At 43.4% G+C, this 13,123-nt stretch overlaps 2 protein-coding genes across 2 annotated transcripts; both read left to right on the forward strand.

The window, feature by feature from the left end:
• Positions 1-89: 89 nt before the first annotated feature.
• LOC311313470 (protein FAM110B-like) lies at positions 90-1,175 on the forward strand (the record flags this gene model as incomplete). Its single annotated transcript, XM_084443600.1, has 1 exon — positions 90-1,175. One exon carries the CDS (start codon positions 90-92, stop codon positions 1,173-1,175), a length of 1,086 nt encoding a protein of 361 aa, XP_084299726.1.
• Positions 1,176-6,709: 5,534 nt separating this feature from the next.
• sdcbp (syndecan binding protein (syntenin)) lies at positions 6,710-10,848 on the forward strand (the record flags this gene model as incomplete). Its single annotated transcript, XM_084443520.1, has 8 exons — positions 6,710-6,760; positions 6,842-7,076; positions 7,354-7,463; positions 8,330-8,491; positions 9,174-9,349; positions 9,564-9,735; positions 10,533-10,624; positions 10,794-10,848. The coding sequence occupies 8 exons, from the start codon at positions 6,710-6,712 to the stop codon at positions 10,846-10,848; spliced, it is 1,053 nt and encodes a 350-aa protein (XP_084299646.1).
• Positions 10,849-13,123: the final 2,275 nt, after the last annotated feature.

The following is a 13,123-nucleotide window of genomic DNA, read 5'->3' on the forward strand; positions in this document are numbered from 1 at the left end:
TTGCAGACGGGAGCTGCAGCGAAGCGGTGATGGCTGTAATTTGGAGGTGTGAGTAGCACGTACGGCTAGAGAGAACAGCGCAGTCCGCCATGCCCACAGAGATGCTTCAGACGGAGGCAGAAGAGAAGGATGCTGCTTCGCCTCCGCCGCCGTCGGGGCCCAGCGCACCTGGAGCTCTGCCCTCGCGTCTGCTCACCAGGGGCCCGGAGTTCTTCCGCCGGCCGGCCGAGAGCGGCCAGCCCAGACGCCTGAGCGCCGTGGAGAGGCTGGAGGCCGACAAGTCCAAGTATGTGAAGAGCCAGGTGGTGATTAACGCCAAGCAGGAGCCAATCAGAGCAGCTCTACCCCAGCTAAGCCCCCCGGGAACCCCCGCCCCCCCCCTGGGCCCGAGGAGAGCCAGCAGCAGCCTGGCGCTCAAATCCACCAACAACAACGGAAAACCCGACGTGGCCGTCAAGCGCGCCAACCTCAACCTGGAGATCCTGTGCAACCTGCTGAACAGTCCGGAGGGCTGCTTCTCAGGACCGGGGAACCGGGCGCGGAGCTGGGCGCCGCAGCGGTCCCGTTCCAGCGAGCTCCACCGCCGCTCCTTCGCCGAATCTCTGCGTGTTTTCCCCACGCACGGCGCCAACCTCAACCTGACCGCCAGCCTCCTGCAGGAGCAGGCCTGCCCGGGCCCGGCGCACCTCTCCCTGAGCTCCTCCGACCTGCGTCTGTCCCTCCGCCCCAAACCCGGCCGCCCGGCCCACCCCGCTCCGCCCCCGCGCCCCAACGTGTCGTCAGAGGGCCACGCTCCAGAGCCCCCCGGCCCTCCCAGACTGGCTCTGACCCGCTCGAAGTCTGACCTGAGCGAGCGCTACGCCAGGGCAGGCGCCGACGTGGAGCGCTTCTTTAACTACTGTGGGCTGGACCCCGGGGAGCTGGAGGGGCTGGGCGTCATGGAGGGCTTAACCCATGTCAACGCAGACATCATCTCCCTCAACCTCCGTAGCGCCAGTATGATCAGCTCGGAGTACGAACGTTCGCTGCACAGCAACGAGAACCTGACGGAGGACCAGGACTCGGAGGAGCGTGTTCCCTACGGAGTCTCGGCTGTGGAGCGCAACGCTCGCGTCATTAAGTGGCTGTACAGCATCAAACAAGCACGGGTCTCACAGAAAGTGTCTCATGTGTGAGTCTTTACCAGGTTACTATCGAGTACAATAAACCATTCATATCAGCAGCACCTGGGTCTGTAGATTGTTGTTAAAGCTAGTACAGTAGGCTACTCAGGCTTTCAGACATTTTCAAATGTGCTTTTGGTGGACTCCAACCATTGCAAATGAATCACTATATACCATTGGTGTTTGTGAATGGAGAGTACTGTACCACTGATAGGAGCATTAGTGAATCCCCCTTCATTAAACCCTGTGCATGGATTTACTTATTTTGTTGGGTAAAATATATTTATGATAATCATAATTATTGGCAGTTCAAAACACCTTTAAATACAGGTGTGTACAGTTAGCAGAAGTTATATGAGGAATCTCAAAACCCGAACATCTGTTCAAATGTTCAAAATATGATTTTATGATGTTATCTTCAGCCCTCAGAAGAACCCATCCTTCCTGGTCTGGATTCGGTGTGTCTGTATATTGATTTGGTGGGTCTGGATACTGAGATGTAAAATTCAAACAAGTGGGCAATAAAGTAATCATAGTTTTCAGTCACCAGAAGCAAACAACAGTTACAACAGCAGACTGATTATAAATACAGTTACACCAGCAGAAAGATTATATCAGGGATTCTTAAAAGCCTGAGCCTGATAATTGACTGTGAACTGAAAGTTAACAAATCACTTTTATGTTGCTGGACTTGTTACACTGACCTTGTCTCAGAATTAAAATAAGAGCAGAATAAGTTATCTCTCTTAATTTGCTCTCAACCTTCACAAGTGTCATCTTGCATGCTTGTATGCACCTGTCTTGACTATTTGTGGCACAAAGGTCAGCACAAAGGTCAGCACAAAGGTCAGCACAAAGGTCAGCAGTATAGGCTATATATTACCTAGCTATTGTAATCATTTATTGCAATAAGAACCCCAGTTTTGACATAGACACAGACTCATTCATACCTTTAACATAAATGTAAGCAGGGGCGGGGATCCTGGGGGGGTCAGGGGGGACATGCCCCCCCCAATATTTAGATTAGGGTAGTGGCATTCAAATGACCATACAGCCGCGTAGGAAGATGTCCCCCCCCAAAAAAAAAAACTCTTGCAAAATGTCAAAGTAAATGCCCCCCCAGTTGGATACAGATCCCCGCCACTGAATCTTTTCCACAGCTTTTTGTCCGGCTTCTGTAGGCTCTGTATCCTGACCTCCTGTGTGCTTTAAATGTGTATTTGGGAGCAATGTGAATGTAAATATGTCGACTTACCAGACAGTTTTTGCAGTTATTTGCCTGTGGTCTTTACAATACCCAGTGGTTCTTAAAGCTGAATAAAAAGCAAAATGATGTGTCAGTGGCAGAATGTCTTCCTGTAAGCATATTAAACACTGCAGTTGTCACCATATCTGTGGAGTACATTAACTGCATTAAAATCGTCTTGGGAGCAAATAACTTTTTGTCATGAAACAATAGGTAGACCTATTACACAGCAAAAGTGCACTCTTTCATATTTACCGTTATAACAATGGTTATGATATACTGGTACAGTACAGATCCATTGACGCATGGAGAACATCATGTATAAACATGAACTTAAAGTTAAAAGAATTGGATTAAGGTTTCTCATTGATGAACTAGCTGTTTAGACCCCAAGCTCACTCCTGCGTAGCAAAAAAAGTTGTCTAGAAGTATCATGGTTTTAGGACATTCTCGGTGTCCTCAGGTTCAGCTACATCGCAGTGACAGAAGCAGGGTGAATTCTGAACATACTGATCATTCTGTAGCCTACACCATCTCCAGTCTGCTCAGATACAAACAGAGATAGCTTCTACAACTAAACTCCAACCTCACTGTATGGCTCTTCATCATAAAAAATAAATAAATTATATTGCCATAAGAACCAAATCATTTATTTATCTGAAAGGTTGTTTTTCCATCCACGTCATGAATTCAAGCGGGATCTTTATCAACCACATCAAGTTCCTATTTTTGGTTACTTTCTCACTGTATTGATGTATAACCTTTACAATTAATCTGGATGTAAATGTCCTTGGCCTGTTCAGCAGGATAGGCAGGATAGGCCTAGGGTTAGGGTTAGCTAGGCCAGGTTACTCAATACCTAGAACCACCTACACGTACACGGAAAAATTAAATAGCCTACTTGTCTGTAACACTTTATTTTATTTTAAGTAGGCCTATGGGCCACATTCATTACGCTACTATGCAACTACAAAGTAACTATATCCAACATGTAACTCTGCACTATGCCCACAGTAACACTATTACCAGGACCTGTTATTATAATGTCTTTCCAATAAGGTTACAGTCCACACAAAGCTAAAGCTTATCACATTGATGTTATGTCTTATAAGCACAAGATTTACATTCTTCCTGCCTAAACTAGGTTTGGCCTACAGTTTTCATTGGTCAGCCTTATCAGTACAGATTTCCATTGGCCATTCTAGTTTGTTCCCATCTTGGGAAGAGGCAGGAAATTATAAATGGTGCAATGCTCTGGTGCAATGAATATTACTCAACCTTTCTTGCCACATCCTAACCTAACACGGATGACACCACCAAAATAGATCCTGACCTCTGGAGTCACGGCCTGTACTGCAGAGGAAAAACTACTACACTATACTCAATAGTTATTCCAAATAGTTTACGAGTTTGCAAAGTCGAGCTCTCGTAGCAGAGAAAATCCACCAAGAGCAGTGATTATCATGGAAACACAGCAGTATGAACACTGTGGGTGTGACCATACATGCATATTAAGCTTCATTAACCAATTATCAGTGAGTCGGTTAGGTCAGAGGAGAAACAGTTGAAGTAAACATTTACATAGATCAAAGATAGTTGGGAGGAGGGCACCCCTAGTCAGGTCTCCTGCCATAAATGATGAATAATGGAATGCCATTACTGATGACATAAAGATTAGCGGTTCTTTTAGCAGCTTTAACACAAACCTAAAAAGTCATCTTAAATCTACTCAACACTGCAATCACTAATCAGTTAGGTGGGTTTGTGAATGAGTGTGGTTGTGTGACTGGACGTGCTGCTATGACTGATGAATGTGAAAGAGTGAGTGTCTTAATGTAATGCTAAGTCATCTGTATTGTACTTTGTTTTACTTATTATGTTTGTTGTTTTTATCTGTTACCTGTTTACAGGGACTGCAGATGCAAATTAGCCTAAGGCTAACTCTGGTGCGATACATCAAATGTTTTTACATTTATGTTTTAATTGCACATGGTCCCTTCCAAATAAAATTGAAAATGAAAAAATGAAAGAAAAAAAAATGTAAGCCTGGGGATAGTGAGGTCAGGGCAATAAACAGGAGACAGCTGCTCACTTTATAACACACAGGATTCACAGTGTAGATTTCCTATGACAATGTCTTGAGCAGAGGATACATTAATTTGAATTTATCTATTACACTGCACGCCTGGCTGAACCCTTCCTGCATAATGCATCCCCTCCCTGTTCCATTAATACAGCCATGATCCCTCTACTGCCCCCTGCTGTACCGAAACTATATTACACCATCAACATCACACCAAACAAAGCTCTTACAACTAGGCCATACGTCACGGTTTAGCTAATTACAAAAGTGGAACAAGATCGGTATACATTATTGCTATGCATAGGTAGACTATACAGTACATTTTAAAGATGATCTTTTGCTGCATTCAGTCGTCCCCAAAATGAAGCCTTTTAATGATGTAGATTCTAAACTTGGCTTAAAAAAATGTGTGTCTCGGTTCCCACTCTAGTGAGTTGAACTAGTCATGTTATCATCCATTCTGCACGCCTTCACCCAGCTGCCATGCTTTGAAGCAAATACCAAATTGCCTTTGGTAGCCTATAGGTGGGTGCGGTGACTAAAGAAGTGGGTATACTCTGACTAAAGAAGAGGGTATATTCTGACTAAAGAAGTGGGTATACTCTGACTAAAGAAGTGGGTATACTCTGACTAAAGAAGTGGGTATACTCTGACTAAAGAAGTGGGTATACTCTGACTAAAGAAGTGGGTATACTCTGACTAAAGAAGAGGGTATACTCTGACTAAAGAAGTGGGTATACTCTGACTAAAGAAGTGGGTATACTCTGACTAAAGAAGTGGGTATACTCTGACTAAAGAAGTGGGTATACTCTGACTAAAGAAGAGGGTATACTCTGACTAAAGAAGTGGGTATATTCTGACTAAAGAAGTGGCTATACTCTGACTAAAGAAGTGGCTATACTCTGACTAAAGAAGTGGGTATACTCTGACTAAAGAAGTGGGTATATTCTGACTAAAGAAGTGGGTATACTCTGACTAAAGAAGTGGGTATACTCTGACTAAAGAAGAGGGTATACTCTGACTAAAGAAGTGGGTATACTCTGACTAAAGAAGTGGGTATACTCTGACTAAAGAAGTGGGTATATTCTGACTAAAGAAGTGGGTATACTGTAGCAGAATTGTTGCAGTTTTTACATTAGTAGTGTTTTAATAAGTGGGTATATTGAGGATCCATGGAAAAAGAAGTGGATATACTCCGAATACCTCCATACCCTCCACTACACCACTGCCTGTAGGCAATTAGAAAGCAAGAACATGTTTGATATTCTAAGAGCTCTTCTGATAAGCAGCGGTATTCTGGCCATTGGCTGATGCTGGTGCTGATGCTGGTGCATTAATGAACAGACTGGTTGGGGTTAGGGCTTCACCACACCAACATCCGGACACCAGCACGACACCTGCTGTTACTGGACCCTCTATTGGACCGGGATCTGCTGTCTGTTCTGGACTTCCATACCGAATCCAACCAGGTAAGCTTTTGAGGGGCGTTTTCCTTATTATGGCATTTTAATAAGAATACATTTGAAAGTGACAGCACTCCCATTCATTTAGCGAATCATTCGTGGAGCCTATGGATCATCATGCATGAGCTTTGATGTGACCGCTTTGCACTTGAGATATCTGTTTTGTGGGCGAACTAACATCAGGCACTGGGTTTTGAAAGTTAAAACATCGGACTGTATTTTTCTGGCAAATTATTTACATTAGGCTATCTGCCTCGCCATATAGCCGCTATACTGCAAAGCGAGCGTCACGGATCCGCTTCACAAATTATTTTCAATGGTTCAATTTTGGTTAATGGCCTGTGTGCCTAGAATTACAAATAATCGATTTTAGAAGAGACAGTAGAGTGCCAGCAGATAAACACACGAGCCTACAATAAAGTGAAAATGAGTATTCTAGGCTACATATTTTCCAGCCGACAGGGCTCCTATGGTTATTGCTTGTCCTATCAGGGTGTAAATGTGAAGTATTTTGATATAGCCTACCTTTCCAGTAAAATATTTTAAACAACAAGGTGGTATCCTTTAGCTATGGCGACATTAGTTTGTAATTTGACAGCTGAGTGTCCAGGCTGTATGTATGTGGTCCAGGCTAACAGGCTCGATCTTGCATTTCTGTGCATAAGTGATGTCATCTGCTGATGTCATGTGCTTATGTTTTGCATCATCCTCACTTTGCCCCAAGGAAAGAATCCCGCAGTAGGAACCTGCAATAATGTCGCTGTATCCCTCCCTGGAGGACATGAAGGTGGATCAGTTCATACAGGTAAAACATTGATATTATTTTAAAACCACACTAATTAAGGCACATTGTTATTGAATACATGACCTCTCCCACCTCTGTTAGGATCGAAGTGCTCCATCTGCCAGTCCCAGCATGGCACCTGCCCTCCCAGACACACCCAGCATTGCACCTGCCCCCCCAGACACACCCAGCAAGACACCTGCCCCCCCAGACACACCCAGCAAGACACCTGCCCCCCCAGACACACCCAGCAAGACACCTACCCCCCCGGACAAACCCAGCAAGACGCCTACCCCCCTGGACAAACCCAGCCTGACTTCAGCACAAGAGGATGAGGGTCATTAATGCATTTCTCTTATTTGCCACCAGAACTAGCTCAGTTTCAGGATATAGCCTAGATACCACAATAAATACAGCATGATTTTACACAGATCAGGGTGAGCTACCTAACCCTTTGATATCATATCTCCTTTTATATTCAGTTCTCGTCCTAGATGGTAGCCTACATGTTATGTATATGTTATGTATATTCAATTCTCTTCCTAGATGGTAGCCTACATGTTATGTATATGTTATGGTACTGTATGTCTCCATGCTGTACCGTGTTCCTGCAGGTCTCTATCCTAGGCTGTACCCAGCGCTGACAGAGTTCATGGGGTTCAACCTGACAGAAGATGTTCTTCACCAGGCCTTGTCTGTGCTGCCGGCAGCAGACTGCTCTGTGGTAATATCACTGCACCTTGTATGATCGGGTTGGATGGTCTGCATTGTCTACTCGTAGACTTATTAATTGGTACATCATTATTTATAAGGCAATTCTTGGTCTTGTTCCTTCTTACCTCTGTGCCTACATTATACAAAAAAGTACTGAGAAATACTCCTTAAGATCACAGGACTTCTTGCTGCTGTCTGTTCCCAAAGTCAGAACAGAAAAGGGGAAAATGGCTTTTAGTTATTCGGCTCCTTCTGCCCGGAACATGCTACAAAATGATCTCAAACTAGAGGAGCAGGTCGTAATCGATGTTTTTAAATCCACTATGAAGGTTTTAGAGGTTGATTTAACAGTATGTTCATGTTTTTAACTAGCGTATTGCCATATAGCCAAATCACCAAGTCACATGTGTAAATTGTATTACTGTTGCATCTCTGTGTTTTCTGTTGTATTTTTCGTCTGTAACTGTGTGTTTGGATTGCACTGCTGCCCGTCTTGGCCAGGTCTCTCTTGAAAAAGAGATTTTTAATCTCTATGGGACCTTTCCTGGTTAAATAAAGGCTAAATAAAAAATAAAAAAATCTCACCAACCCTTCCCACCCTGCTCAAACAAGCAGGCCATTCTCACAAGGAGAATTTGGTCAAAAACATGTGAACTGTCAAAACTCTTTTACGGTGACTACATTAAAACATGTATGTACTGTATAATACAAATCTCCCCCTAGAGGGATAGGGGCTTTTAGTTCATTGCAATTTAGATAATTACAATTGAATTAATTACTGTTTGGAGTATTACTGTCCATGTGTTGTTGGTGGAATGTGGATGGTTAAATATAACTGTTTTGTTAGTGATGTGACGTGTTGAATCTGTGTCACAGGCAGTGGCTCCCAGGCCATCGTGTCTGAACTACATGAGAGCTCCAATCACAGGCCAGGACTGTGGCGTCCGCAGGGCTGAGATCCAACAGGGTGTCCGGGAGGTCATTCTCTGCAAGGACGCCGACGACAAGATTGGACTCCGCCTCAAGTCTGTGGATAATGTATGTATTAAGTAATGTATTAAGTATAATGTAATGTATTATCAAGTTCTAAAGTGTGTGTTTGTGGCCATGAAGCAACCTCTTTCTCGTTTTCCCAGTATATTCTAGAGGTTAGTCTGACTCAACGGATGTAGGTTTCTGGGATAAGCCTTGTCATTCGTTTATTACTGCCCAATCAGTGGCAGTGAAATCTGTTGTCCGCCCAGTCAGATTCAATCCAGCCTATGTGAAACAACAACCTATCTATAGAGAGGTGTATGGATAGGGACAGCAGCGCAGAGCCAGATGGACCTAGGTGTGGGCCTCGAGCTGGACTGAGTGGTCATGCATCTTCTGTGCACATAGTCGTAGCATATTGAACCACTATGAAACACTGACTGATATACTAACGATGACCAGCGATCAGGGTTAGGGTTAAAGTCTCACACAGTTTGCTTGCTGTGTATTTCTGTCTTATTGTCCCACTGTCTCTCCACGTTCACCCTGTTTATAAGTGTGAAGATGTGGAAGGAGGCTAGACTTCCTGCTTTGCTTTAGAGTACGCGCTTCCACCAGCATCCTGACACCTTCTTGAACATGTACGACTTAAAAACATGACATGCCTGCCTAGAATAAGCATGTCAGCGTTGTTTGGATGTGCGCCTCCAGGGCTGCTCTCTCAGTAACCACGGCTGCCCTACAGGGCGTGTTTGTGCAGCTGGTCCAGGCCCACACGGCGGCCGCTCTGGGAGGCCTGCGCTTCGGAGACCAGGTGCTGCAGATCAACGGGCAGAACTGCGCTGGGTGGAGCTCGGACAAGGCTCACAAGGTGCTGAAGAACGCCAGCGCAGAGAGGATCACCTTTGTTGTTCGCGACAGGTGAGCTCTCGCATTCATAATTCAGGCGACGCTTCAGTTACACCACTGAATAATTTGTGTGTTCATGGCAGTCAGTCCGTGACCTAATCTAAGTATGCTTCCTGTAAAAAAAAAAAAAAAAAGCTACAAGCAACTATGTTATAAATATTGGATCCTAAACTGTGGTGTTTTTTCATGCCTGTGTGTTGTGTGTGTTATATGCATCCTTCAACAGGCCTTTTGAGCGCACAATCACACTGCACAAAGACATCAACGGCCAACTGGGCTTCATCTTTAAGAAGGGAAAGATCACATCTATTGTGAAGGACAGTTCTGCCGCTCGCAACGGCCTTCTCACGGACCACCACCTCTGTGAGGTGAACGGGCAGAATGTCATTGGACTGAAGGTAACCTCGTGAGCGCTGATGTACAGCTCAGCTAATACTCGCAGCGCCACGGTTTAAAGTTTCTGCTGGGGAAGATGTCTGCACTCACTTGAATGATAAGCACCTGTTTACACTTGAATGATAAGCACCGGGTTAACCTGGTGTTCACATGTTTAAGTGAAGCCATGATCGCTGTCCTGAATTTAAACTGAACTACCTATGTAGCTGTTGTACGGTAGATCTGAGTTGTAGATCAGATGGTAACGCCTGCTGAATTAGAGGGTTTCTACATACAGTAGCACATGGGAGGCACTGTACTGTGAACCACTTTGGGTAAAAGATCACCATGCCCTACTGTAAAAGATCACCATGCCCTACTGTAAAAGATTACAAAGCCCTACTGTAAAAGATCACCAAGCTCTACTGTAAAATATCACCAAGCCCTACTGTAAAAGATCACCAAGCCCTACTGTAAAAGATCACCAAGCCCTACTGTAAAATATCACCAAGCCCTAATGTAAAAGATCACCAAGCCCTAATGTAAAAGATCACCAAGCTCTACTGTAAAAGATCACCAAGCCCTACTGTAAAAGATCACCAAGCCCTACTGTATGAAGTCTGTTCTATATCAGTCACCAGCTTAGTCCATACGGTTTATTGAAACATGGATAGACTGTATCTCAGAGAAAGTACCCTGCTGCTCACAGTCCATAAGAACCTCAAATAATTCTGCAGTTTAAAACAGTGGACATTCATTTTGCAGTGTATTAATATGCTTTTCATTCTGCTAACTTTTCGGTGGTGTGTTTGTGGTTTAGGACCCGCAGGTCTCCGACATCCTGAACACCTCTGGGGGCGTAACCACGGTCACCGTCATGCCCTCGGCCATCTTTGAACATATGATGAAGAAGTAAGAAACACACAGTCACACCTCAGCTAGACGGGACACATTACAAAGTAGTGTTTTGAAACACTGTACCTTCTAAAAAAACAGATTGATTTAAGATAATGGCCATCTTTGTAGGACACCGCCATTTTGTAACTCTATGCCGTGCTGTGATGTGCTCCTTCCTGTCCAGGATGTCCTCTAGTATCGTGAAGAGCCTGATGGACCACTCCGTCCCAGAGGTCTAACAGATGTCGAGACCCACCTCCCCGTCTCCACATTACAGTGTGCTCCGGAGACAGATCTCATCTACCCACCTGTCATTCATTCACATCTAGAACAGCACCTGTCATTCTATCACATCTAGAACTGGTTCATATCTACAGTCATTATATCACATCTAGAACTGGTTCATATCTACAGGCATTCTATCACATCTAGAACTGGTTCATATCTACAGTCATTCTATCACATCTAGAACAGCACCTGTCATTCTATCACATCTAGAACTGGTTCATATCTACAGTCATTCTATCACATCTAGAACAACACCTGTCATTCTATCACATCTAGAACAGCACCTGTCATTCTATCACATGTATAACAGGTGAGGTGTATAACAGTCACAAGCAGCAGAAGTCAGTCTGAGGTGCTGGGTAAAACCAGTCCTTATACAGGTTTACAGGTAAACCGCAACTGTACGATTCCAGATGGCCACATTCTTTGATTGTTTGCAAATAAAGTCAATAATCTGGATTGAATTGGACTCGGAGTGAAAAACACATCTGGTAAACAGGTTTTTGAGGCACAGTGATGCTCTGTTGGAAATCATGTCTTTTTGTCAGTCGTTTGATTCCTTTCTATAACATTATTTCTCATCACTGTAAACATTTGTTTCTTATATTCATTACCCCCCGCACAGAACAAGAAACAGAAAAATAAAAACGCTTTTAGGATGACCAACTACTGCCTGGTGTATGTGGATTTCTGAAATTATCTTTCAACCAATGCATTTACTAGGAATGTATTTGAAATATCAATCGTCACATGTATATAAAGATATGTGATGGTTTCTCAGGCCTGATGGGATTGTTCACTAGAAACAAATCATTAGGATTGTATGTGAAAAGAGGAAAAGGTATTATATGAACTACTGTACCAGCTGACAATGGGTGTAACCACATTTTTTTTACCAGCGTAAACGTTCCATTAAAGAATAAATCACATTTTCTATCTTAAACCAAGTGAAAACTTTACACTTTACTCTTTTTCTTATTACTTTTAACATTATTATGAAAGACATTCCACGAGGATTCATCAAGGATTAGGAGAATAGTTTTTAGTGGACAGCTTGATGATGGTACCGAACTACAACTGAATCTGAATAAACCGTTTTATTTTCATGAACTATAGGACTGCTGAACATATTGTATCTGCATAAAAGATTGCATTGTATGACATTCAAGTCACTGCTCTTTCTGAATACTCATGATATGGAAGAAAACAAAGGCAACTGTATATTCAGGTGTGGTATTTTATTACACATGATCTACAGTATACAGCACACAAAATGCATGACAACATTGTGACTACATTGTGACTCAACATTTTACTTAAATTTGAGAGACATGATAGAGTAGGTCTCACGTGACATTTACAGCATAGTCAGTAACGACACCCATCAAAGATTGTTTCACTTCCTTCTGCATTGAATCAAAAGGCTCCCTCGTTACCGAGTATCCCACAAGCTTTACCTAGAAGAAAAGATCGCACTCTGTCATGTTACAAATGCTTTTGTACTTTTTGCATTTTGCAAAATAGAACATAGTTTTATAACCTGAAGTAATAATTCTAGTCTGACTTTTAAGTCTAGTGTATTCTATTGAAAGATGAGACAATACTTCCCTTAAAAGGGCCCTTAAAATCTAGTTAAACGCAGGTATAGTTATGTAACATGTAACGAGGGAGAATAGGACTGGAGTGAAAAATAAGAGTTGTCCTCTCCAGTCTGTTTATATAGTATTTAAGTACAGTATATAAGATCCTATTACTGCACTACCCCTAATGGCAGGGTTTTGACAGTATATAATATCCTAATACTACACTACTCAAAATGACTGGGTTTTGACAATCAATAATGGTCATATAATTTTAATTAGTTAAATGTTAAAATATTCCAGCAGTCAATTTGCACATAGTCCTGAGCGTTAGATGAGTAGTTCTTCCCAGACGCTACAATCACACTGCCATGGGCAGAGCCCCACCCTTCCTACCATCTACTACCATCACCATGTTACAGCCCCACCCTTCCTACCATCTACTACCATCACCATGTTACAGCCCCACCCTTCCTACCATCTACTACCATCACCATGTTACAGCCCCACCCTTCCTACCATCTACTACCATCACCATGTTACAGCCCCACCCTTCCTACCATCTACTAGCATCACCATGTTAGAGCCCCACCCTACCTACCATCTACTACCATCACCATGTTAGAGTCCCACCCTTCCTACCATC

This window comes from Borostomias antarcticus (assembly GCF_949987555.1).
Source record: "Borostomias antarcticus genome assembly, chromosome: 9".
NCBI classification, from domain to species: Eukaryota; Metazoa; Chordata; class Actinopteri; order Stomiiformes; family Stomiidae; genus Borostomias; species Borostomias antarcticus.